The sequence below is a fragment of the Equus przewalskii genome, chromosome 26 (assembly GCF_037783145.1).
Source record: "Equus przewalskii isolate Varuska chromosome 26, EquPr2, whole genome shotgun sequence".
Lineage (NCBI taxonomy): Eukaryota > Metazoa > Chordata > Mammalia > Perissodactyla > Equidae > Equus > Equus przewalskii.
Window position 1 is genome coordinate 14,357,941 of NC_091856.1, and position 26,642 is coordinate 14,384,582.

Below are 26,642 nucleotides of genomic sequence, written 5' to 3' on the forward strand. Positions count from 1 at the left end.
AACTAAATACAAGACAAAGTTTTTTCAGGTCATTTTTCTTGGAAACTTAAAGAAACAGAGGTTTAGGTTTATTAGACTGATCTTTAATCAAGTAGTTAAAAAGGCATTGTATTTACTGACAATTATTACTTAAGAACTCTAGCTAATTTAATTTTCACAATTACAAAAAAGACATTTTGCCTCTCTATTCCAGTGTTAGGTGAGATATCTCTTCAAATAAGTGAAAATATATTTTCCAACAGCTTTAAACTCTTCCTTATCATTTTAATTTAAACAAATACGGTTATAAAGTATAATCTTAAATCCATGAGAATTTCTTTCCAAGGAATATTTAATTTGCTAAAAGTCAAAAATGGAAATACTGATTTACCAAATGATCGACGCTGATTTTTTTTAACGCAAATACTTTTAATTCTCCAAAACTGGAGGGTAAAGGTGGGAAGCATGTTCACTTTCCAAATGAAAATCTCGCAGTACATACATTTCCCCACCTAATTCATTAGTAGGACTCCCACCCGCCAGCACTGAAAAGCTGTAATCCCACAAGCAAGAGCCATACCCGTGTGCATGCACTCATGTGAAAATATCACACACACTAAATTGCACTGAGGCCGTGACAACGTGCAACTTAGTAATGTGCAATATCTCCACCAGAGCAAGCAGAAGGGAGCATCAGGAAGGAAGGGTGCGATGCAAACATTCAGGACGCAACATGCTCTGGGGGGAAAATGGTCTGGGGATAAAGGATGCATGCCACTCTCTCAAAAGTTCACGAAATGACAACTCCATCACAAATGTATTCAATTTAGAAGAATACTTACTCAGGATTGAGAATAATAATTAAGGTTCAAAAATTCAATGAGACAGTGACTATAAAGTAACCACATATTTCAAAAGGCCAAGCTTAAAGAACAAAGACATTTTCACTGTCTGGGCATGCAGTTAACTCCCAATTTCAATACCACTTTTAACTTACTGATGGGTCATATAAAATGAGTTTAATGATTTCCACTTAACCGCAACACTGAAGGTGACTAATAACTGATGCTTATAAAGTCTGTATCACTGATTTGCAGACTAAACGGCACCCTCAGGACATTATAACATTTTCATAATCAAGTGTATAATATTTTTCCTCTTAAAATCTTTCTCCATGAAGAAACATTTCATCTTGAACACAATCCTTCAGAATGAAAGATCCGACAAGAGCTCTTAGAACTAGAACTCACTGCTCTCATATATATGAGAAGGTTCCTTAGAGGCATCTATGGAAAACCTGTACATTTTGATTGAAGTCCTGAATTTAACTGAGTAAAGAAATAGACCAAAAGCACTTAGACTGCTAAAAATCACCTTGAATTACAATCTTTAATTTATCTAACTTGATGTAGCTGTGGTTAGAAGAACAGCGCAGGCTATATAACAAGTTCTCTAGTCTGTATCATATTTTTCCAACTCAGAAAAATCGATCAGTTTGAGAACCATTAGGACTACAGTTATGGTACTGAAGGTTGTTAAAATTTTTTCTGTATTAAAAATAAGATGATAAAGTGAATGGCTTTTGTTCCAGTATACTTTGCAACCAAGACATGGGGTACTATTGTAATGCATAATTAGTGTGCGCAATCTGAAGAAGATAAGACAAATCTAATTTGTAAAAAGACAGATATTTCCTCATATCTCTGTAGATGACCACACTCTTTCTAATCTCATATTCCCTCCTGAGCCAAAGAACTGAATTTTTAGCCACCAGCCTCATGTATCCATCTGAACGGTCTTAACAGTACCACAAATGTAACTCATGAGCTTCTCCCCAGCCAGCTCCTCCTGGAAGAAGGCATCGTGATGTATCAGAAGCACGCGTGCTTTCAAGCACTGGGCCAAGGTGCAAATCACAGCTCTGCTTACCAACTTCGAGCAATCATGACATTAGAGAATTAAGTTTAAAACAAGGGATAATTTGGTAGGGCTGGCCTGGTGGCGTAGTGATTAAGTTTGCACACTCTGCTTCAGCAGCCCAAGGTTCACAGGTTCAGATACCCAGCATGGACCCACACACTGCTCATCAAGCCACGCTGTGGCAGTGTCCCACATATAAATAGAAAATAGAGGAGGATTGGCACAGATGTTAGCTCAGCGACAATCTTCCTCAAGCAAAAAGAGGAAGATTGGCAACAGATGTTAGCTCAGGGCCAATCTTCCTCATCAAAAAAAAAAAAAAGAAAAAGGAGGGGGGACAATTTGATTTCATACCATATACGCCATGGAAAAAAAAGTGACTCAATGACAGACATCTGGAAAATGATCTAAGAAAGCAGAAACAGAGAAAATTCAAGAACTGTGATTTGAAGATAGAAAAGCTTTTGTGAGAATAAGAGTCAGTGCTAATTAAGGTTACTTTAGGAAAATGAAGTATCATCTTTCTTGAAGTTCTTCATGGACGAGGTAAATATTTTTCTGTAAAGCTTAGCTTAAGTCACACTGACAGGAGGATTTTGCCAGCCTTTGACATGGTTGATTCAATAGCTTTATCCTATTGAGAAGGTTGAAGGTGATTTTTCCTTTCTGGTAGAGCATTTGCATAAACTTGTTTGAGTCAGATAGATGTCACTTAGAAAAAGTTAGGCACTGGCCCAGTGGTGCGGCAGTTAAGTTCGTGTACTCTACTTCAGCAGCCCTGGGTTCATGGTTTGGATCCCAGGCATCGACCTAGGCACTGCTTATCAAGCCATGCTGTGGCAGGCATGCCACATATAAAGTAGAGGAAGATGGGCACAGATGTTAGCTCAGGGCCAGTCTTCCTCAGCAAAAAGAGGAGGATTGGTGGCAGATGTTAGCTCAGGGCTAATCTTTCTCAAAAAAAAGAGAGAAAAAGTTAACCTATTGCTAGAATTCCCATCATTTTGGTGACTCAATAAAGGTGATAGCCAACAGTTACATAGACTTAGGCGGCTTAGTAAGTTCCTCCTGAAGGACAGCTTCACCCTAAGAGCTGTTACATTAGATAACAGACTCCCAAACTTGCAATCTTTACACGGATGGACCCATGTGGATACCCGAGGGCACTACAGGGTATAACGGATTTTTTTTTTTATCCCACTTGATGTCTAACCAAGGAAGGAAAAAAATCGATCAAGTCTTTACTCAGGCCTTGCTAGTAGGAAAAGGGGAGAAAACCTACCCAAGTTTTCAGAAAGAGTTTATTTTAGGAGCATTCATCCTATTTGAATGTAACGGAGGGTTTTTCAAAGATCAAAGAAGTATCTTCAGCTGTGACACGAATACAGTGAAAAAATAAGCCAAGCTCAGTCAGACAAGATTATCAGGTCAAATCAAGATTTCTGCAGAAGACTAGTTCCAAGCAATGGTATTTTTACAAAATATGTAAAAACAAAAATGTAAGCCAAAGATTCATTATTCAAGACAAGCTTAAGACTGCCTGGCTAACAACTTCTTAGAAAAAGGAGCTCTAATGGATAACATGAGGATTCAATTTGAGTAGCTATCCATAACAAGTAAAAATGTAGTAGAGGCTTATTAACGAGTTAAGGGCAATAAGGGAAAAGGGTTGGGGAAGGAGCTGAGACAGGCCTGGGCTGCAAAAGGCCTCTCCGTACCCAAAATGCTAAAAGGAAAAAGAAAAGGGGGCAGGAGCCACTGACTTGGAAAGAGTGTATAGAGAATAAAAGTTGAAGAATCACCTCATTCAGAAACCCAGCCTGCAATACACAGACTGCAGATGACATGATGGAAGTTTCTGAACAGAACCTGTGATGCACATAGAGGCTATGACCTGGAGATGACCAAAGACTTTGCCTTTCCAGTATCTAAACCACTCCCTGCCAAGGGCACAGCTCAGATGCAGAAAGAAAGGAAGAAATAGGAAGGCCATCTACTCTCCTCCCAGAGCCAAGCCAGAACTCCTGAGCACAGAAGGAGGGTTCTGAGAGAAGGTGAGGCATGTGGTACAAGAGGGTGTCTCCCAAGCAATGATTAGGAGCTAGAGAAAGAGCCTGCGGACAGAAGGCTGATGGGGAGAGACCATTAAGTCTTTGTAAATCACAGGCTTGAGAGGTAGGATATTGAAACTGCTGAAGTTTTTTCTTGCCAACATTTGCACTGCTCATATTATCCTCTCAAAAAGACATAAATTTTTTTAAATACCATTGTCCATCACTAGTTTAGCACTGATTATTACTAAGAAGGCTCAGGACAGAAAATGGGCTTCTCATGGAAAGCACTTTCCAAAGGAAATAAGGATAACATAAATCTTATCCCTACCTGATAGCTTCTTCCACAGACTGGCCAATAATATTAGAAGAAGGACCTGGCTGAGACAGTGGTGTCAGGCTTATCACCCACTTCACTGGCTTGTAGTACTCATCACTGGAACTTAACAGATAAAATAGTGTGGTCAGGAAAATTATCTGCAAAACAAAGGACAGTATCTCCTAAAAAATCACATTTGGAAACGACAGGAAGGAAACACAAATGGAACCAAGAATACGCTTTACTGCGGAAAGAAATGTGATGTGTACTTATCTTGGGTACATACCAGAGACAGCACAAAATTGAGAAGGGCAGTCCCGCTGTAGAAGAGGATGGTCAGGAGCGTAGTGACAGTAGTGAAAAGCAGGCTGACATTCCGGCTCATAACAATCCACAGAGACTCTAAGATCTGACCAGGAGGGAAAGCTCAATATCAGAACTGATCCTGAGGAAAGAAGTGTCTAACATATGCTTTTAATAATAATAATAATAATGTGTTTTAGTACCAAAAACTGAAAAGATAAGAACTGAGTATTATTATTTTAAATGAAAAAAGAAAATCATCTGAAAACATCTGAATGTTGATTAGTAAGGAAAATGGTTAAGTAAATTATGGTGAATCTACTCCAAATAATATTAGGCAGCCATTAAAAACATCTGTTATAACATAGAAAAATATTTTACCATATAATGGTAAGTTTAAAAATCAGGATACAAAAATTTTATAGATAGCATGATTACAACTATCTAAAAATGGCATCATAGAAAAAATACCTACAGAAGAACATGCCATAATGCAACCTATGGTTCTAGGTAGCCTGTAGGATCACAAGCACAGGCCATGAAATTCCAGCATTTGTCTTGCCTCCCTCCTTGCCACCTCTAACTCAGATTCATCTACAAACACAAAAGCATCACTTCAATGACTTCAATAAAGTCATAATAAAAGAATTGAACAGATAGGGTCAAGAGCAGAGCGCTGCAGCTGAAAATCTTTCCTCAGAAGGACATGACCCTTACATCAAGACCTACTGAGTTCATTCGATCCATCACCTACAAGTGGTTATCCACTAGAACCAGAATTAAAATGGTTATTAACATATGTTAATTACTAAAAGAAGATGTACAATATCTATAGCACACCTATATGTTTTTATTTCCTACATGTTTTATCTCTTCATGAACTTAAATTCCCTCATGATAATGTCTGCTCTATTCTTCCCAAGAGAATTATCCTTCCTCCTAATGAAAAACATGGAAGCAAAATGATCAGAAAAACACCTTCCGTTACAGTTTTCGAAATGCTGCCACCAACCTCACGGCAATGCTGTGAGGCAAGCAATGCAGATGATACCATCTTTATGTTACATATATACAAAAAGAAGCTCAGAGATTTTTAAAGACTTGCCCAAGGGCATGGAGCTAATAAGTGGAAAGAGAGCTGGAACCAGAACTCCTAACGTCTGATTTTATTTTGGTGCCCTTTCCAAAACAGAAGCTCTGTTTTTTGTCATATGGTCAAGTTATACCATCTGTTCAGTAAAAAGCCCATCCATTCCTTTCCTATCTCAAATGTACCCTTTATCAAGGCATATTTTGTTGTCCTCGGCATTTCTTGCAAACCTCAGCTCGCTCTTCATAAGAGAACTCTGGCAGGCTGGTTTCATTTACAATAATAACTCCTTACATAAAATCTTGAAAACGCTTCACTATGCCTACAAAAATATGCACGATTGACTGTTTGACCTTGTGGGATAAAGAATGAATGAATAATGCCACTGATTCCGAGAAACAAACCAACAATGCCCTTACTTGTGATTTTGACAAGCATTCTTTTGGAGGCTTCATTCATTTTGGAATTTTTCATCCAAAAAATTTTTAAATAGTTTCTGGGTCATGCTGATAGGAAATAGTCCATGCTAATTCTTAAGAAATTAACTGCATATATTAATTGTAGACTGGTAGTTGCCAACAACATCAAGTAACCTTTCCGTGTAGTCACGGGGATTAGGCAGGAAGGTTCAGAATATACAAAAGAGCTGTTGGGTATTACAAGTTTGAGGGCAGAAATAAAAAGTTCAATCAAGGGGTGACCTTGACAGCTTAAAATTTTTGTCTGATGAGATCAGCAGTGCTATTAAACAATGTGACCTTTTATACTGTATAAAATGTGTCAATATTTAGATAATGTACAGAAATCAGTGAACCAGTATTCCAAATGACCAGTGCATATTACAAAACCATGTACGGGTAAAAGATCCATTCCTAGCCAAAACACAGCAACAGACTTTAACATAAGAGCACAAAAAGTTCACTGACATGGTTTCAAATTCCACACTGCAACAAACCTTTAAGAAATCCATTTGTTGAGTTTTGGTGTAGTATCAAAGAAACACCACCACAATTTATCTGAAAACGTTATTAAAAGACTCCCCTCTTTTCCAACTATATATCTGTGTGAGGCTGAATTCTCCTCATACACTTCACCTAAAAGTATTTCAATAAACTGAATGCAGAAGTAGATATGAGAATCCAGGCATTAAACAGATTTGCAAAAATATAAAAGAAAGCCACTCTTCTCACTAAATCATTTTTTGTTTTGGAAAATCAGACAAACACTGATTTGCAGTCCCATCCTTAACACAACTGTCTCCATTTTTCCTTTTTTTCTGCAACTTTCTGCTTATTTACAGATATAATTAGAATTCTATGTTTTCTTTTGCATCATAAGCATTTCATCTTTATCTTTCATCACTAACCTTCATCTTTATTTTTAATGACCCACATTAGTTCATTGAGTTTTGATATTAGTATTTAATCATTACCCAATCATAGGATATAGAGATGGTTCCCAATTTTTAATGTCACAAGTAACACTGCAAGGAACATCCCTACACACATATTTTTTGTTTTGGAAAACAAAAAGCATGTTCTTTATGTTAACATGCAATGTTACTTTTTAGTGAACTGATAAATATTTTAAAAGTTCTCAATTTTAACTGTTAATACAATAAACATCAACAGAATCCACGTAAGCTAAAGCTCTTTGGAGTCCTCAGACCAAAATGTTTGCGAGCCACTGGACTAGAGAAAACAGATGGAAGGGATTATTAAAAATTCTTAGAACCGAAGGATATGAATTTCTAAACTTAATTTCAAACTGTTATAGCTATATTCGGTGCATGGGAGGAAGAGAACATGTGAGTGCAGGGATGGGGGTAGGAACAAAAGGAGCTGAAAAAAAAACCCCAAGGGAAGTATAAGAAAGCACTGAGGGACTTGTAAAAAAGTCACATCTTTATCTTCCTCTTCCATATTAGGAAGCCAAAAGACAATATCTAAAATTGCAAAATGAAGACAGAGCAGCAAAAACGTTATTTTAGAAATTTAGAGATAGATACCCAGAGAAAGCTAAAAGAATTGACAACTGGTTCTGGAGAATGAGACGGAAGTGAGGAAGCACAGAGTAGGGCACTACTATTTTTTTTATTAAAAATCTCAAAGCATTTTTGACTTATCAACTATGGCCATCTATTAGCTTGATAAAATTAAATTTAAAAAAAACTAGCATTGCGAACTTCAACTTCAGTTAACCTGATGAGTCACAGGCTGAGACACCTCACCAAGCACGCTATGGAATGAAGAGCGGTCATTAAAACTTAGCAACACTGCTAACTGTTCCTTGCTGCCTTGGATCTTTTGGAAAACAAGGCAGAGGTGGATGGTGCATGGGGGGAGAGTAGGTGGGACAATAACAAGCTAAGCCTTTAAACGTCCAGTCTCTCTGATGTAACTGGAGCCATATTTCCATCTGCCAAAGGGCGTCGCCCACCAGAAAGGCAGCTTTAACCCTCTCCAGTGGTCCAGCTGGAGACAGTCTAGTCAGCCTAAGGGAACGAGGGCGCCTGTCTCGGAATCTGAGCGCACTAGCACCGCACACATGCTTCCTGACTCAGCATCTCTCGGTTACTCTTCAACCACAGAGGGGGCATCAGGTAAGCTACACCCGGGGCCTATGGCTTTTGGACATCTTTCTAGCGCACTTAGAATCCTCAAAACTGTAAATGTCACGGCATTAAAAACCCAAGGCCTCTAAGTGTATAAAGAAAACTGGGAATTAGTTTGTGTTTTTTCCTAAGTCCAATTCAAATATAAATACCATTTCTCACCGAAAGAAATGTCTCGATGTTCTCATGAACAAAGGAGGCGATATCCTGCCAGTCCAGAATGTCTCCGAGCCAGCTGTTCTGACGATTTATATGCATCTTGTGTCCTTTGTGCCTTCCAGAATGCGTTACGTTCTACGGCATAAAACAGTTCAGACATGAAATCTCCATCTTAATCTACAGATTAAAACGTGTAAATAGCCTATTTTGTTTTAGGTCCACTTGAACGCTTTAGTAGTTACTCAAAGGTAAAAAACTGCATTATTTAAGAAACTAAGAACTCCACCTAAACAGCTGAAATATAATGTTTCTGTTTACATTCTAGCTACTGTGTCTCAGATTAGCTCAAGTGTTTCCCTCCTAAGTACATTTGTGCACACACTTTATTCCTCAATATACTCAGCTGTGCACCAACACAGCACTGACTTGCAGCTGTTTTTTTCCTCCTGTGTAGCCCCTCTACCTTTTTCTCGGTCTCCCACTTTTGCTTCTTCCTCCTTTCCTCATCGCCTTTATTAATCTTCCATACAAGAGAAAGAGAGCAAGGGGGAGACAAGAATATGAAAAACAAACAAGAATGGGGGGAATCTAACTTGCCCATCTGGAAGAGAACTACCCTGGCGAGAATGCAGGAATAGTTAAACTTGAAAGAGATGTGAATAAACACAGTGGGGAGGTTAAAATTCAGAAACAGAGGTAGGCTCTTAACATTCTGCATGTGTCCCATTCTCCAACTTTTGCTAAGAGAACAGTGATGTCAATCTTTATTACACGATGGACATTAGGTCCCAGTGAAAGAGCTGAAGAAAGCAATTTACTTACCCTTACAAACCGATGCTTTTAAAACACTGACCTCCCTGGACCATAAAATGAAGCTCAAAGGGGATGAGGGATAGCAAAAGCTGTTCGTTTGTAAGCAGAAGCCCCAAGAGTTAGCAGAAGGAATAGAGAGAACTTTTCCAACTGTCCGACTCTTCAGTAGATTACCTACCTAGAGATTCCCCAAGTAATTTTAACTCCTAGTCTCTGAAACCCATAAAAACCAACACTGTTCCCTCAATTCCTCACAGGACAAGAGTACAAAACCCCAAACAGGTCACTAGGCAGCAAATCTGAATTTAAAATGGCGCCCTCCTCCCCTCCACCCCAAGTTAGGAGATTTAGATATGCTCCTCCTCTCCGTGGATCAACCCCGGGAAAAATCGTCATCAACTCTGCCCCACTCTCCTTCTTCCCCACGAGACAGGCATCCTCCACAGCACAGCTCCTCACGGCCCACGGGCCCTGCCAGCCCAGTGTACAGCATGGCCCGGCACAACCAGCTGCTTTCAAAACCGCATTTCTACATTTAGTGAAAAATGCTATTATTTTCCATCACAAATTCTGAAGTAAGAGTACATCGGCCCAAGTAGTATACCAGGTTGACTTAAAATAAAGATCTCTAAACTTTTGGCTCTATTTTCACTTTCTCAAAGAGAAAACGTCTAGAGCTGTATTGTCCAAAACAGTAGCCTCTAGCCATGTATGGCTACTGAGCACTTGAAATGTGGCTAGTCCAAAAACTGAAATGTTCTGTTAGTGTAAAATACACACCAGATTTCCAAGACTTACTTAAAAAAAAAAAGAGGATGTAAAATATCTCATTAAAATTTTTTCCATTGATCACATATTGAAATAATAATATATTGGGTTAATTAAAATATAGTATTAAAATTAATTTCACCTGACTTTTTATTTTATTTATTTTTTTGAGGAAGATTAGCCCTGAGCTAACTACTGCCAATCCTCCTCTTTTTGCTGAGGAAGACTGGCCCTGAGCTAACATCCATGCCCATCCTCCTCTGCTTTATATGTGGGACGCCTACCACAGCATGGCTTTTGCCAAGCGGTGCCATGTCCACACCCGGGATCCAAACCAGCAAATTCCAGGCCGCCGAGAAGCAGAACATGCAAACCTAACCCCTGTGCCACCAGGCCGGCCCCTGAGTTTTTTTTAATGTGGCCGCTAGATAAATTAGCATTTCTACTGCACAGAGCTAGTCTAGAGGGTGCGATGCTGCTGATGACAATGATGAACAGAGGATGGAATACGGATACACCAGAGGGAGGAGCGGGTTCTACCATGGAGATGAACCATCAACTCAAGCTGACTTTTAGTGACCTGCGGTTTAAGACCTTGCAGCTTAAAATTTTCAATAAATGAAATCCCAGTGTTAATACAATCCTATCTAGTCAATGAGTCTGTAAAATAAAAGGACTTCATCAGTTTACAATTTTACTAAAATCCTTTTATTATAATCCTTTTATTACAACTTCATTATAATCCTTTCATAAAATAACTTACCTTTACAAACCAAGAATGATACAGTCTGTCCCAAAGTTCCAGTACTTGCTTTTCAATTACAGCAGTATTGTTCACCTTATCTCCCAGAATTTTATGAAGCTGGAAGAAATACAGATATAATCTGTTTTAATATTTTTCAGGCAACAATCCAGTAAAATTAATACAAGCTGGGTCTTTACATTTGTTCCAAACCAAACTAAAACGTTCCAGACCATTTAATTGCCTCTGCCCACACTATGTTTTCTTAAACTCTACTCCTCAATATTCCCAGTAAATTTCCTTGCCTTTCTTAGCTTTTTGCGTTTTTTCTCTCCTCTATTCTTGATTCTCTAAGAGAGTCACTTTAGGTTATAAGGGACTGGTATAAATGGAGCCTTGATTACTGACTTCTCTAAGCTCATCTGCCCAGAGAAAAACCTGTTGCATGTGGCCCAAGTGCCCGTCTATTATACAGAAGTCTCACGTTACATTTATCACTATGATAAGAATTACCACAGAACTTTAAGAAAAATTTTAGAAACTTAGCCACACACACAGTATTCCCTTTGTTTGCTAAGAGATGTCAGGTCTGAGTTATAGCTGATCAAGTCTGGCTTCAGGGCTCGTGGAAATCAAGTGCACTGAGACAAGATAACTCAGAAGAAAGCTATTCATTATAACATCCTATCCCATATTTTATTTATTATTAAAACCAGATGGTAATATTACATCAGACAAACACTGATTCGTAGTCCCACTTCCTTAACACAACTGTTTCCGTTTTTCCAGTTCCTCTGCAACTTTCTGCCTATGGCTAGATATAATTTAGAATTTTGTATTTTCTTTTGCATCATAAGCATTTCACCTTTAACCTTCATCTTTATTTTTTGTTTTTTGAGGAAAAGGAAGATTAGCCCTGAGCTAACATCTGCTGCCAATCCTCCTCTTTTTGCTGAGGAAGACTGGCCCTGAGCTAACATCCGTGCTCATCTTCCTCTACTTTGTATGTGGGACGCCTGCCACAGCATGGCTTGCCAAGTGGTGCCATGTCCGCACCTGGGATCCGAACCGGCAAACCCTGGACCCTCGAAGCGGAATGCACGCACTTAACCACTGTACCACCGGGCCGGCCCCCTCATCTTTATTTTTAATGGTTCTATATTAGTTCATTAAGTTTCAATATTATTATTTAACCATTACCCAATCATAGGATATAAAGATGATTCCCAATTTTTATTGTCACAAGTAACCCTGCAATGAATACCCTAATACACAATTTTTTTCTTATTACTAACAGTAAGATAAATGTATAGGAATCAAAGGAAATGAGCATTTTAATGGCTCTTGCTATGCACTGCCAAACTGTCTTCTCTAAGAACTGTACCAACTAATACTTTCCAACATTGCATGAATGAACCAATTTTCCCAAAAACTTAAGGACTAACTGATAAATTTTACATAATTTAATAAGTGTGAAATGGTAAAGAATTATTTAAACTTTTCTTCTTTAGTGACGAGAGTGACCATTTCTCATGCTAGTTTCCAATGTGTATTTCCTCTTGTGTGGCCTTATTCATACCTTTTGCCCACTTGATGCTGGCCTTAAAGATACCTGAACCAGTTTGTAGACATGTTTAATATAAATACATCTGCCCAATGTCTTCCTTTACATTTACTTGATTTATTCATAAACCAAATATAAACCAGTGAATAGAGTAAAGGCCACTTATCTTTGCATAACATTATACAATTTACAATTGGCTTTCACCTACATTATGTGATCTTTACAACTCTAAGAGTTAGACAGAAAAGGTTTTGTTATCACCTTTGCTCTCTTAATATGAGAAAACAGATTTAGAAAGGATGTATGACAGGCCCAAGGTCATGCAGCTAAGTGGCAGAGTCAGGATTAAAAGTTCTCAAATATTCTTTCAACTACAGCGTATATAACCCACGAACAAAGAACACCTAACAGTGCAAATTACCCAAAGTAATTAAAAATCATAATTACCTCTAGTCTACTTTCCTCCAGTTACTTTAAATTTGTCTTTTATATATTATAACAGTCAGATACTCCAGGACTTCCCATTACCAATTCTTTCTGTCACTCTATCAGCTTCTGAGATCTCCCTTTAACCAGAAGAGGCCTAAAATGGTTACCGACAGCACCCGGTCCAGGTTGGCCGCGGAGTGGCCTTTATTGCTATAAAGCACTACTTCAAATTGGCATCTTCCTTAGCAGTCTCACTCCCAGAACAACAGAGAAGAACTAAAATATCACAACTATTAAAATAAAGGGGAGGTCAACATAATTGTACAGCACGCTATAAAACACTCTTCTCAAACTCATGGTGCTATCAACCAAAGCAGAACACTACACACCCGGAATACTGTCCTGTGACATTACATACATATTGCAAGTCACAAGGAAGAGTGGGCCAGAGAGCACGGAGTCTGAGGGACATATCGCTGCTGTAAGAATCATCACTAAAACACACATACCGTTGGTGGTATATAAGATGCTCTTTGTATATGAAAGGTAATAAAGCATTAAGAGCAATCAAAATGCCATTTGAAAGCTCTATCACTTAAGGCAAATAACCTCATCTATAAAGTGGAGATGCTAAGTCAGCGGGTAATTCTCTCTTCTCACCTTGCTTGAAATCTTGGCAGTGTCTGCCATAGTGGATGATGTCTTTCTTGAAACTTTTTTTTCTCTAGGCCTCTGACAAAGTTTGGTTTTCCTCCTACCTCACAGGCTACTCCTCCTCAGTCTTCTCTGCTGGCTGACTTTGCTGACCTTCAAAAGCTTAAGTGCTCCACGAGTCTATCTTTGATCCTCTTCTAGCTACACTCTCTCCTTAGGCCATATTATGGACTCAACTCTGTCCCCCCCTCCACCCCCCCCTGCAATATTCGTATGTTGAAGTCCTAACCCCCAGTACCTCAGCATGTGACTGTATTGGAGATAGGATCTTTAAAGAGGTAAATAAGGTAAAATGAGGTCATTAGGGTAGGCCCTAATCCAACGACTAGTATTCTTATAAAAAGAGATGAGGACACAGCCATACACAGAGGGAGGACCAAGCCAAGGAGAGAGGCCCCAGAAGAAACCATTCCTGCTGACATCTTGATCTTGGACTTCTAGCCTCTAGAATCGTAAGAAAATTAATTTCTGTTGTTTAAGCCACTTGGTCTGTGGTACTTTGTTACGGCAGCCCTAGCAAATTAACACTCAACGAGCAAAATAACATCTCATCCAATCCTGTGGGTACTATATGATGATACTCAAACCTCCATCTACAGCCCAGGTCTCTCCCCTGAGCTCCCGCTATGTATGTCCAATAGCCTTTTTTCGTATCTCTACTTAGATATCAAATAGATATCTTAAACATAATATGCCCCAGACAGAATTACTCATCTATCTGTAACACCTACACCCCACTACCACCTCCAAGTCTTTCCATCTCAGTAAGCGGCACAGCTATCCTCCTAGCTAGACGAACCAAAAACATCCTTCCCTTTCACTCCATGTCCAATCTATGAGTAATTCCTGTCAGAACAACCTCAAAAATATAGCTCAAATATGACCATTTCCCTCAATTTCCACTTCTACAATCCTAGTCTAAACCATCAACATCTCACTTGGACTACTGGAATAATAATCTTTTAAGTGGTCTCTAGGCCTGCTCCATTCTTGCCCACTTCTCCATAAAGCAGCCAAAATGAGCTTTCAATATCCTAAGTCAGATATCTCTTTCTGTTTTAAATCCATATAATGCTTACCTTTGTAACTAAAACAAAATCCCAATGTCTTGTTATGATCTATGGCTTGTCTCATCACCACATTCCCTATTCCAGCCATCTTGGCCTTCTTTCCATCAGCCAAGACTGTGCCCATCTCAGAGCCTTTGAATTGTCTATGCCCTCAGCCTGAAACATTCTTTTCCCAGACCTTCACAAATTGCCTCCTTTTCATCATTCAAGTCATAGAGTAAACATCACCTTCTCAGAGACATTCTCTGGCCATCTCAGCAAAAGCATCACCCTGAGACACCCTCTACCACATTACCCTGTTAACTCTGGTCATAGCACTTTTAGATCTGAAATTATTTGTTTACGTGGTTGTTTCCTCTCACCAGAGCGTAAGCTCTAGAAAGCTCCAGAACAGTGGTAACTCTTTCTGGTTTACTGTTTTTCCCCAGCACTTAGAACAGTGCCTGCCATTTTGCAGACTGGCTGTCACTTTCTTCATTCTAGGCACAGGAGAAGGGACAGAGGAAACACATTCAGTACTTATTCTCTTGCTGTCTTAGGGCAGCATCTCCAGGTACTAGTTTTAAAAAGAGCGTATCAAGCAGAAAGAATAGCTCAAGCAAGGATGTCGAAGGAAAAAAGTAAATTGGATGCTGAGAAAACAGCAAACTGGGAGGTCTGAGTAGAATTCAAACAAGGCCTAGAGGACGTAGGAGAGAAGGCTGACAAAGTCGGCTGGGGGGCAGACATACAGGAACCTTCTCTGTTCATTTCTAAACACACCCTAAAAAATTCTTTTCGTTTTCTGAGCATGACATTTTTTCCTAGCCTTGGCCCCTTCTGGACTTTAGCTCTTAGGACCCAATCCTGACATGATTCTTATTTGGATAAGATCTGAGCTTATTAGAAAGCTACCTCTGCAATTATAACGGCTCCTTTTTCTTTTTTTAATAACTTTATTGAGATATAATTCACACACCTTCCAACTTACTCATTTAAATGTAGAATCAATAGTTATTTGGTATATTCAGAACTATGCAACCACTGCCACAATCAATTTTGGAACATTTTCATTACCCCAAAAGGAAACCCACACTCACTGGCAATCACTCCCCCATTTCTCTCCAATCCCCTGTACCCCTGGAAACCACTACTTGACAGTCTATAGATATCTCTCTTCCGGACATTCATATAAATTGATCATACTTACGTGGTCTTTTATGACTGCTGCTTTTACTAAGCATAATGTTTTTGAGGTCCATCCATGTTGTAGAACATATCAGTACTTCATTCCTTTCTATGGCCAAATAATATTCCATTATATGGATATATCCCATTGTATTTATCCATGCATCAGTTGATGGACCTTCAACGGTTGCTTTTAGATATTATCCCCATGTCTTCTAAGTCATGATTACATATATTTTACAACTTTGTTAGCAATGACCATCTCTCTTCAGTTGTCTTCCCTTTTAGAATCTTGAGCAAAAGGTTTCAAACCTATTTTTTCTCTTAAGTAATTTGAAACTTACTTCTTTAAAATCTAAGGCACATTTCCACACCCAAATTCCTTTTTTTACACTTTTCCCAAATAGGTAAGAATTCTAGAATAAAAACCTATTTATCCCAAATAGGAAAAACAAACTGAACACTACGTTTTCAGCAGAATAAGTCAGCCAACATATATCTAGAAGGCTAAAAGTCTTCTGCAATGGCTGAATCTTCCTTCTGTGATAATTCTAAGATCTATATCCATATACTTATCTTCCATTTTTTCAATAAATATTTTCTAGACTTCCATGTGACAGTTGATTAGGTTATCTGGTATAGACCCAAGAAAATCAATAACACGTCTTTCTCTCTCTCTCTCTTTTTTTTTAAAGGTATGCCTTTTTTGGTGAGGAAGATTGGCACTGAGCTAACATCTGTTGTCAATTTTCCTTTGTTTCTCCACCTCTTCAAAGCCCCAGTAAATAGTTGTATATCCCAGGTGTATGTCCTTCTAGTTCTTATGTGGGATGCCGCCTCAGCATGGCTTGATGAGCAGTGCTAGGTCCGTGCCCAGGATCAACTGGCTAACCCTAGGCCACCTAAGCAGAGTGCACAAACTTAACCACTACACCACCGGGCCAGCCCCACATCTTTCTTAACTTTTAACTTGACCACAATTCCATCCTTAGGTTAATAGATTACTATACACATTTGTGCATTATAATTTCCAAGATACCTTTTTTTTGTTGAGACTTTGTTTTGAATTTTGAACACAGAATCACAAACATACTTTTCTGGGCACAGATCTCACTCCAACAAATTCTGTCATTCCCTAGATGATCCTAATGACTTCAATATATTACAACTTCAAATTAGCTTCATTCTCATAGGCAATAGTAGGGGGAAAAAGATAGCCCAAACTCAAATCATGGAGTCTGATCCTTAACTGTGACAACTGTCTTTTCTCTTTCATTTCCCCTTCACAAAGCTTTAGTCAAGCTAATCTCAAGCACACTCCTGTTTCTACATCTTGGCTCACATAAATATCCTTCTCTTTAGTCATCTAAGACCTATCATTCCTTCAAGCTTTATCTCACCTGCCACAGTGAAGCACTCCCCCCAGTTCTGGGCACACCCTTCTCGCACACCACAGAAGAGCGAGCAAGGGATGTGGCGTTAGTCTTCCATGGGAAACCAAGCTCTGCAACTGACTACATGACCACTGGGCATTTACTGAGCCTTACTGAGTCTGTTTCCTCATCTGTAAAGTGGGCAAAACACTTCAGACGACTGCAGGTTTCTTGAAAAGATTAAACGAAACCTGTTGGAAACTGCCAAGCACAGTTACCAGCAGATAATAAAATTTTCTATGTGCTAATACTTTCTTCTTCAAAGCCGTATTTGACCACCCAAGCTTTGGATCACTCTGTCCTAATGCACAAATAATGAATCAGATCCATCCTGAACAAGAAGCAAAGGACCAACCTCTCAGATTGTTCAGGCTACCAGCACTATTCAGTATGATCATCCAGAAGGTTTAATTTCACTGTGTGTTGCTTGTTGACTTGTAGACATAAGCCTATTTCAGATACGGAAATTGTTCTGAACAGAATCTCTACTTATACTTTATCAAAGCAAGAAATCACTTCCAAGGAAGACCTTGCAAAGAGCAAGCCAGAAAGAGAGGCTCTTCCTTACCTTGTGGGTTATCCATTCTCGTCCATACTGATACACGTTGTTAGCCGCAGAATTGAGGGCTCTTTGGACTACCTGAGCCTCAGGAAGCCAACTAATTTAAATAAAGAAAGAAAAAAGTGAAAAAACTAGCACTCTTTTAGTGTACTGCACCAATAACTCTTTGAACTCAATGTATTAAACAATCAGTAACTGATAAACAGTTGATCAGTCATCAACACAGATACAAATGAATCACTTGCAGGACTCCTGGACTTCCAGGCCTAAGTAGCCTAATTCTCACATCCAGAATTTCTCTTCAAGCTTTCCTTATCTTTTAAACCCACTTTTCCCACAAGCTCCCTTTCATTCTTCTCCACCTGGTTTCTCTGCCCATACATTTCCTGGGTCATATGCCTCATTCAGCACCAGCAGACGTGGCTCTGAGACACTGGGATAGACAGCATCTGGGATTCCAAATGGTGGTTCTCAAAGTGTGGTCCATGGACCAGCAGCACCAGAATGGCCTGGAAACCTGTTGGAAATGTCAATTCTTGGGCCTAACCCCAGACCTCCCGAAAAAGAAACTGTGGGGCTAGGGCCCAGCAACCTGCACCTTAACAAGCCCTGCAGGAGCTTCTGATGCACACTAACATTTGAGGACCACTGATCTAAGGAAGTGAACTGAGGAAGAAAACAAGAAAATTAAGAGGGTGAATCACTATTTTCAGTTTTTTATCTATTGAAGACCTTTTTCTTTAAGATGCGAGGGACTCCTGGGCAGAGTTCAGCTGTATGAGGAATTGCAGTCTACAGGCTCTACTCCTGGTGTAGAGAGAGGCAGCCTCCCCATTTTCCTGTTAACTAAGCAGCCGTTTGCCTTAATCAATAATATATTACATATGCCCAGTGTTCTCCAAAGGAGAAAATATTTTCATATATTCTTTTTTTTTAAGATTGGCACCTGAGCTAACATGTGTTACCAATCTTTTTTTTCTCTTCTTCTTCTCCCCAAAGCCCCCAAGTACAGAGTTGTATATTCTAGTTGTGAGTGCCTCTGATTGTGCTATGTGGGACGCCACCTCAGCATGGTCTGATGAGTGGTGCCATGTCCGCGCCCAGGATCTGAACTGGCAAAGTCCTGGGCCGCCAAAGTGCAGCACATGAACTTAACCACTCGGCCACAAGGCCAGCCCCCATATGTTCTCTTAACTGCTCCTGACAATGCTGTATATTAGAGATGCTGACATTCACAAATTTAACAGTCCTGATTTTAACTATTCATGAGTGATGCCAAAAGGCCATGGCAAGCAGTAACCAATTACTTTCCTGGGGCCCAAATATAACACATGCTACACAGCTGGCACATGGCAGAGAATCAGATAGGGAGTCAGGCCCAGTGTGCAACCTCCTTGACTCACAGCAGCTTTACGTACTTGTAGTAATTTATACAGTAAATCAGAAGTGATAACTTGCATGTGTGTGTGTGTGTGTGTGTGTGTGTGTGTGTGTGTGTGTAAAATGATCCTACAGAGAAAGCCAACTGCCACTGATAGTCATGGAAGTAATGATGCCTAGGAAAGTCATGGTCTTTAACCAGAAAAAAAGACATCGTGGACAAATTAAAAAGTGGAATGTCAAATCAGTAACGGTTTGAATCTTTAACATTAACCAGCTCATGCTACACTCCAAACATACTTAAAACGTTTGTGAAGCTTTTTGCAAATTCTCAGCCAGTTCAGATTCTTCTCAGCAAGTAAAACAAAATTTTAGAGATGCCTATAAATGTAATAATCTTACAGTATAAGGATATGAACAGGAAATTTGGATCTCTAAATAGAGATGTGATTTGGGAGAAATTAATTAAGTAGCTTTTAAATTACTCCAGTATCTATAGATTTATCAGTGGTTTGAAGGGACTCCTGGATATTTTCAATTATATGGTACTGCACTTTTACGGGGAAAATTCTATCCTGTAGCATTATTCAAAAGTATGAGGATTCACAGAAGAACCTGAATAGATCCTGAATGACTAACAAATGTCTATCAGGCCTGACAAGAAGTCTTGCTGGCTGCAGTGAAAATGCTCCACCAACGTACTCATGCAGGTGTCCTAACAGCACTAGATAAGAGGAGCTGTCGTGAGGCCAAGTCAAAGGCCTTGGCTCAGCCCAGACCTCCTCACGATGAGACACGGGGCCAGAAACACCTGAGCAACCTTGGCTGGGATGAACTGGGATGTGCCTTCATCTTAATACCAACCAACGCCTCTAACTGAGCTCCTTCCTTAGGATATTCACTACCTCAGCCAATCACTAGCTTCCCTACCCTCAGTCAAGAGGGATCCCCCAGGAGAAACTAAGTTCCTGCAGTTTGGACTGGCCCACGCTCAGCCTCCTGAGAAAATGTTAATCTCTATCACAGTATGACCTAACAAGAAAACAAGCCATAGTGACAACAACTTAGCTTAGCTTCCTGGGTTCCTCCAAGTAAGGGCAGGGCACATTCAGTACCATCTCAGTGCCATCTCCTAACGAAGGCCCTGAAAATCAACAGGCTTGAGACTACTCAGTAGGAAGTAGAAAATAGGTTCTAGACTACTAGAATTGTTCAAGACAAGAATTAAGGTGTGCTTCAACTTCATCTTCTTTGAAGTTCTGCTAGGATGATTGTACCTTAAGTCTTTATAATTCATCCAACAGCCCATGAAGCACATCCATGGGAAGTCAAGGTATCTACACAGGGGATATAAAACGTGCACCATGATGGAAGAAAGCACACCTGATCAATTCTTAACTGTATCCCCTCCACCAGGAGCATCTACGTGAATTTCCCACTAGGTCAACCGCCATCTTCATGACGGGAATCCACTGAGTACTGAGATTTGCAAGAAACCATTACTATTAATTCATGGCTACCCTCACTAATCTGCTGCAAAAGAATCAGACCTTCCATGAATCACCAAAGTCTAAACAGCTTTTGAAAACCTTCCTACATGGAATTTAAGACTCAGCAATAAAAAGGAACAAACCATTGATAAATACCACATCTTCGACGGACTTCAAGGGACTTATGCGAAGTGAAAAAAGCCAATCTCATAAGGCTGCATACTCTCTGATTCAATTTATCTATCTTTATTGAAACACCATCATAGATATGGAGAACAGATTATTGGTAAGGAAGGGTTAGGGATAAGCTGAAGGGGGAGGTAGAGGGTAGGTGTGGCTGTAAAGAGGTGGCATGAGGAGTCTTGTGGTGATGGAAGACTTCTGAACCTTGACCGTGTTGAGAGCTTACAGGAAGCCACACATATGATAAAACTGCAGAGAACACACACATACACACACACGACTGCAGGTAGAACTAGTGAAATCTGAAGAAGGTCTGTGTATTGAACCAATGTCAATTTCCTGGTTTTGTTACTGTACTACAGTTACGCAAGATGACGCTATTGGAGGAAGTGCAGTGAAGAGCCCATGGGGTTTCTCTGTACACTTCCCTGCAACTCCTTGTAAGTCTATAATTATTTAAAAATTCAAAACAAAAGAAAGACCCCCACCTTTCTACAACTACCCTGATCTGGGGCTACTCATACTGTGTGTGCCTTTAATACGCTAGCAGAGATAGTGCTACCACAACTGAAAACCAGTACACAAGGGCTCCGGACTCGTTTCACTAAAGCATGATCGTGAAAGAAAAGGAGGTCTTCAGACATTAAGGCTGCCATTTTTAACTTCACTCCAGATCCCTCTCCTGAACTGCACACCAACATAGCCAATGACCTACTGGATTTCTGCTTAGATTTACCACAGACACTTCAAACTCAACAGGTAAAAAAGTAAATCAACTATTTTTTCCCTCCAAATCTGCTCCTCTCTTCCCTATATAGGTAAATCCACCATTATTTCACTAACTTCCAAAGCTGGAACATGCGTCATGCTAGATTTCTTCAGCCTATATCCAATTAACCACCAACTAACCCCACTAAGATCTTACCAATGGGCCCGTCCTGTTCACCCCCACTACAAGTGTCCACAATGCAGGGCTTCATCACCTCTCACCTGGTTTATTCTGGCCTTTAACTGGTCAAAAGGCTCAACTCTTGTACCCCTTCCATCTTTTCTCCTCAGTGCAGAGGGAAAGACTGCTCTAGAATAAAATCTGTTTATGCCCCTTCTCTTCTTACATCCTTAGTCAAGATAATGAACATATTTATTACTCTCAAGTTTCCTTGTGCTCCTTTGTGCTCTCCCCTGGAGCTCACCCCTAGCCACACACAACCGCTGATCTTTCTGTCACTACAGATCAGTTTTCATTTTCTAGAACTTTACATAAATGGAATCATATCCCATGGACTCTTTTTTGCCTGTCTTCTTTCACTCAGCATAATTATTGTGAGATTCATTCATGTGGCTGCCAGTACTGATAGCTCACTTTTATTTAATGCTAAGTATTATTCCATTGTATGGATATATCACAATTTGTAACTACCAAGAAATAATGAGGACAAGCATTTTGAGTATGCTCTGGCTAAAGGAGATAAGTGGGCAGAAAAATATTTTGAAAGAAATCCCTTTAAAAATATTCAAATATGATTCTAAACCAAGTTCAAGTAAAGAAATGTCCTAACTAGCTTTTATATAATGAAGTAAAGTTGAGTCAAAGGAGAAAACTAAGTTAAATCTCAATTTTCAATCCTAAAACTGGCAGAGTATTTCCTAACATAAATTACTGACTACCTTTGCATTAGTAAAAAAACGGAAGCTATATAATTTGTCCTCAAGCTCAATCAGGTGAACAGCGTAGCTCTGCGAACATTCCCCACAGGGACAGAAAACGCTTCTCACGGAAGCCAAATTAAACAAGTACACAAAGAGATCTTCTAAGACAGAGATCAGCAAATTTTTTCTGTAAAGGGCCAGAGAGTAAATATTTTAGGCTTTTGGGGTCATATAATCTGTGTCACAACTACTCAATTCTGTCTGCCCTTGCAACCCCAAAACAGCTATAAACAATATGTAAATGAATGGGGGTGAATGTGTTCCAATAAAACTGTATTTAAAAAACAGGTGGCTACATTTGGTCCTGGGCCATTTTGCCAACCCTGACTCCAAAATGATACAACATGGAATACGTCAAGAATTATACAGAAACTTGAGGAACAACATGGCATGTTGGCAAGTTCCCTTTACTTGATCAGAAACACTGGGCGTGAATGCTGACTCTGCCCCTGGGGGATTACGATTTCAAGTTCCTCAACCTTTGATGCTGTTTCCTCAGCTGTGAAACAGGGATAATTTCTTCACCCTACCACACACAGTCACTGTGAGGAAGACAGGTCACACTGCAGGTGAAAGTGCTTTGTACGTTATACACATGTTGTAAACTGCAAATCTCAATTCAAATACAAGGTATCATTTACCACAGATTGCTCCCCAACTCTTAAGCACTCCCCCGCCTCCCACATTACATGCAATTCTTATGGAAAAACAACAACATTCATCAAAGCTTTGGTAAACCCTATCTTTCCTCCTCCAAGGTAGCTGCATCAATGAAGACCACTTCACGCAAACGGATACTGAACCTAGGTCATTTATCTCTGTTTTTATCAAAATAGTATTCTTACTTTGCCCACTCAGGGTGATTTGCTAGAGTCTCATTAATCAAATTGCTTGTGACTTCAATCATGTGTACACTCTCTTGATGCACCTGTATTACAGATAAGGAAAGAAAAAAAATCTCAATTAAAAAAAATCCAATTTAACATTTATTTTTCTAGACTATCACTGGAATAATGCTGTTAGAGTCAAATAATTTCACATCTTAGTTGCAATTAATTTAAAAACTTGCACTGAACAGCTGCTATAGATAATATTCTATGACACACATAATGGGAAATAAAACGTACATAATAGGTACCTGGCTTCAAGAAGCTCAACAATTTACTTAAGGAAAAATATATGTAACTAGATACATACAAATACATATACACACAACACATATATATTTAGTTCACATATAAAAGTGTGTGTGTGTATATATACTATATAGTATATGTATACATATCTTGTGTATGTATATACATATGTAAGCAACATCAACACTACATGAGCTTATAGAATTATTAGGCAATGTAAGACATACAAGCAAATAAGCAACTGAGTAAGGTTTCTGAGTAAAAAAAGCCAACCGAAACTGCTTAGAATTTACCTTGCCCAATAACCAACAAAATGAGGGAGATAAAAAAGTAACAAGCCAATGTCAGGAAACATGCTCTATACAATTTTACTATGTTCAAATTTATTAAACATATTGAGCATATGGTTTATCTTGGTGAGTATTCCACATTTACTTGAAAAGAGCAAGATTCTGCTGTTGTCAGTCAGGCCAAACTGACTCGTTTTCAAGGCTTTTATATCTTCACTAATTTTCTATCTACCTATTCTCTCAATTATTGCAAGAGGAGTATTACTGACTTCCTAACTATAATCATTGATTTGTCTATTTCTCCTTTTAATTCTGAATATTTTGCTTCATATATTTTAGAGCTCTATTGTTAGAACATACACATTTATAATAGTTATACCTTACTGCAGTATAAACTTTTATCATTACGAAAAAAAGTCCTTATTTGTCTCTAGTAGTATTTCTTGTTATAACTACGTTGCCTCACATTAACATACTCACTCTACATCTCTCTTGTGTACAGTTTGCATGGTTTATCTTTTTCCATCCTTTTACCATCAATCTTTTTATGTCTTTGAATTTCAAGTGAATCTCTTATAGATACCATGGAACTTGCTTCTTTATATCCAGTCTGGAAATCTCTGCTTTTTCATTGTCTAATTGCCTTCCATTTAATATAAGCACTGACATGACTGAATTCAAGTCTGCCTTTTTGCTATTTGCTTTCTATCTGTCTCATCTCTATAGTTCCTCTTTTATTGCCTTTTATGTTAAGCAGTTTTTTAAGTATAAACCCTTTTAAAAATCTTTTTGGGCTGGCCTGGTGGCATAGTGGTTAAGTTTGCACGCTCCACTTCAGTGGCCCGGGGTTCACGGTTTCAGATCCTGGATGCAGACCTGTACACCACTCATCAAGCCATGCTGTGGTGGCATCCCACATACAAAACAGAGGGAGATCGGCACAGATGTCAGCTCAGTAACAATCTTTCTCAAGCAAAAAGAGGAAGACTGGCAACAGATGTTAGCTCAGGGCCAATCTTTCTGACCAAAAAAAAAACATTTTCATTTTGAAATTTCAGTTGCAGAAAACTTTTTTTTAATTGAGATCACAGTCATTTATAACACTGTGAAATTTCAGTTGTACATTGTTATTTGTCAGTCACCATATATATATATGTGCACCTTTACCTCTTTGCCCATCCCCCCACCCACTTCCCCGTGGTAACTACTAATCTGTTCTCTTTGTCCATGTATTTATTTATCTTCCACACATGAGTGAAATCACATGGTGTTTGTCTTTCTCTGTCTGGTTTATTTTGTTTAACCTAACACCCTCAAAGTCCATCCATCTTGTTGCAAATGGGATGATTTTGTCTTTTTTATGGCTGAGTAGTATTCCATGGTATATATACACACCACATCTTCTCCATCCAGTCATCAGTCATTGGGCACTTGGGTTGCTTCTACATCTTGGCTATTGTGAACAGTGCTGCAACGAACATAAGGGTGCATAAGTCTCTTTGAGTTGTTGATTTCAAGTTCTTTGGATAAATACCCAGTCGTGGGATAGCTGGGTCATATGGTATTTCTATTTTTAATTTTTTGAGAAATCTTTATACTGTTTTCCCTTGTAGCTGCACCAGTTTGCATTCCTACCAGGAGTTACAGGGGTTCCCTTTTCTCCACATCCTTTCCAACATTTGATGTTTTTTGTCTTGGCAATTATAGCCATCCTAACAGGTGTAAGGCGATATCTCATTGTACTTTTGATTTGCATTTCCCTGATGATTGGTGATATTGAACAACTTTTCACTCACCTGTTGGCCATCAGTGTACCTTCTTTCAAAAAATGTCTGTTCATAACCTCTGCCCATTTTTTGATCAGGTTGTTTTTTTTGTTGTTGTTGAGTTGTACGAGTTCTTTACATATTTGGGAGATGAACCCCTTGCCAGATATATGATTTGCAAATATTTTCTCCCAGTTGCTGGGTTGTTTTTTCATTTTATTCATGGTCTCCTTTGCCTTGCAGAAGCTCTTTAGTCTGAAGAAGTCCTATTTGTTTGTTTTTTCTTTTATTTCCCTTTCCTGAGTAGACATGGTATTCAAAAAGATCCTCCTAAGACCGATGTCAGAGTGTACTCCCTATATTTTCTTCTAGGAGTTTTATGGTTTCATATCTTACCTTCAAGTCTCTAATTCATTTTGAGTTAATGTTCATGTATGGTGAAAGATAATGGTCTACTTTCATTCTTTTGCATTTGGTTGTCCAGTTTTCTCAACATCATTTATTCAAGAGCCTTTCCTTTTTCCACTGTATGTTCTTAGCTCCTCTGTCGAAGATTAGCTGTCTGTAAATGTGTGGTTTTACTTCTGGATTTTCAATTCTGTTCCACTGGTCCATGTGTCTTTTTTTGCACCAGTACCATGCTGTTTTGATCACTATAGCTTTGTAGCATATTTTGAAGTCAGGGATTATGATGCCTCCAGCTTTGTTCTTTTTTCTCAGGATTGCTTTAGCTATTTTGGGTCTTTTCTTGCCTCATATGAATTTTAGGATTCTTTATTCTATTTCTGTGAAAAATGTCATTGGGATCCTGATTGGGATTGCATTGTATCTGTAGATTGCCTTAGGTAATATGGACATTTTAACCATGTTTATTCTTCCAATTCATGTGCATGGAATATTTTTCCATTTTTTTAATGTCACCATCGATTTCTTTCAATAATGTCTTATAGTTTTTATTGTATAGGTCTTTCACCTCCTTGGTTAAATTTA

At 39.0% G+C, this 26,642-nt stretch overlaps 1 protein-coding gene across 4 annotated transcripts in view; it reads right to left on the bottom strand.

Annotated features, from left to right (window-relative positions):
• TMEM245 (transmembrane protein 245) overlaps positions 1 to 26,642 on the bottom strand; it is a 91,472-nt gene that overhangs the window by 25,030 nt on the left and 39,800 nt on the right. For all 4 annotated transcript variants that reach the window (XR_011533278.1, XR_011533277.1, XM_008539210.2 and 1 more), the window contains 6 exons: positions 23,306 to 23,388; positions 17,704 to 17,794; positions 10,780 to 10,878; positions 8,439 to 8,570; positions 4,556 to 4,678; positions 4,282 to 4,427 (listed from right to left, as the gene is read on the bottom strand). Coding sequence is in view for 2 of the 4 variants with exons in the window: in XM_008539210.2 (XP_008537432.2) it covers positions 4,282 to 4,427; positions 4,556 to 4,678; positions 8,439 to 8,570; positions 10,780 to 10,878; positions 17,704 to 17,794; positions 23,306 to 23,388 (674 nt within the window). In the remaining 2 variants the exon portion in view is untranslated. The remainder of the gene's footprint in view (positions 1 to 4,281; positions 4,428 to 4,555; positions 4,679 to 8,438; positions 8,571 to 10,779; positions 10,879 to 17,703; positions 17,795 to 23,305; positions 23,389 to 26,642) is intronic.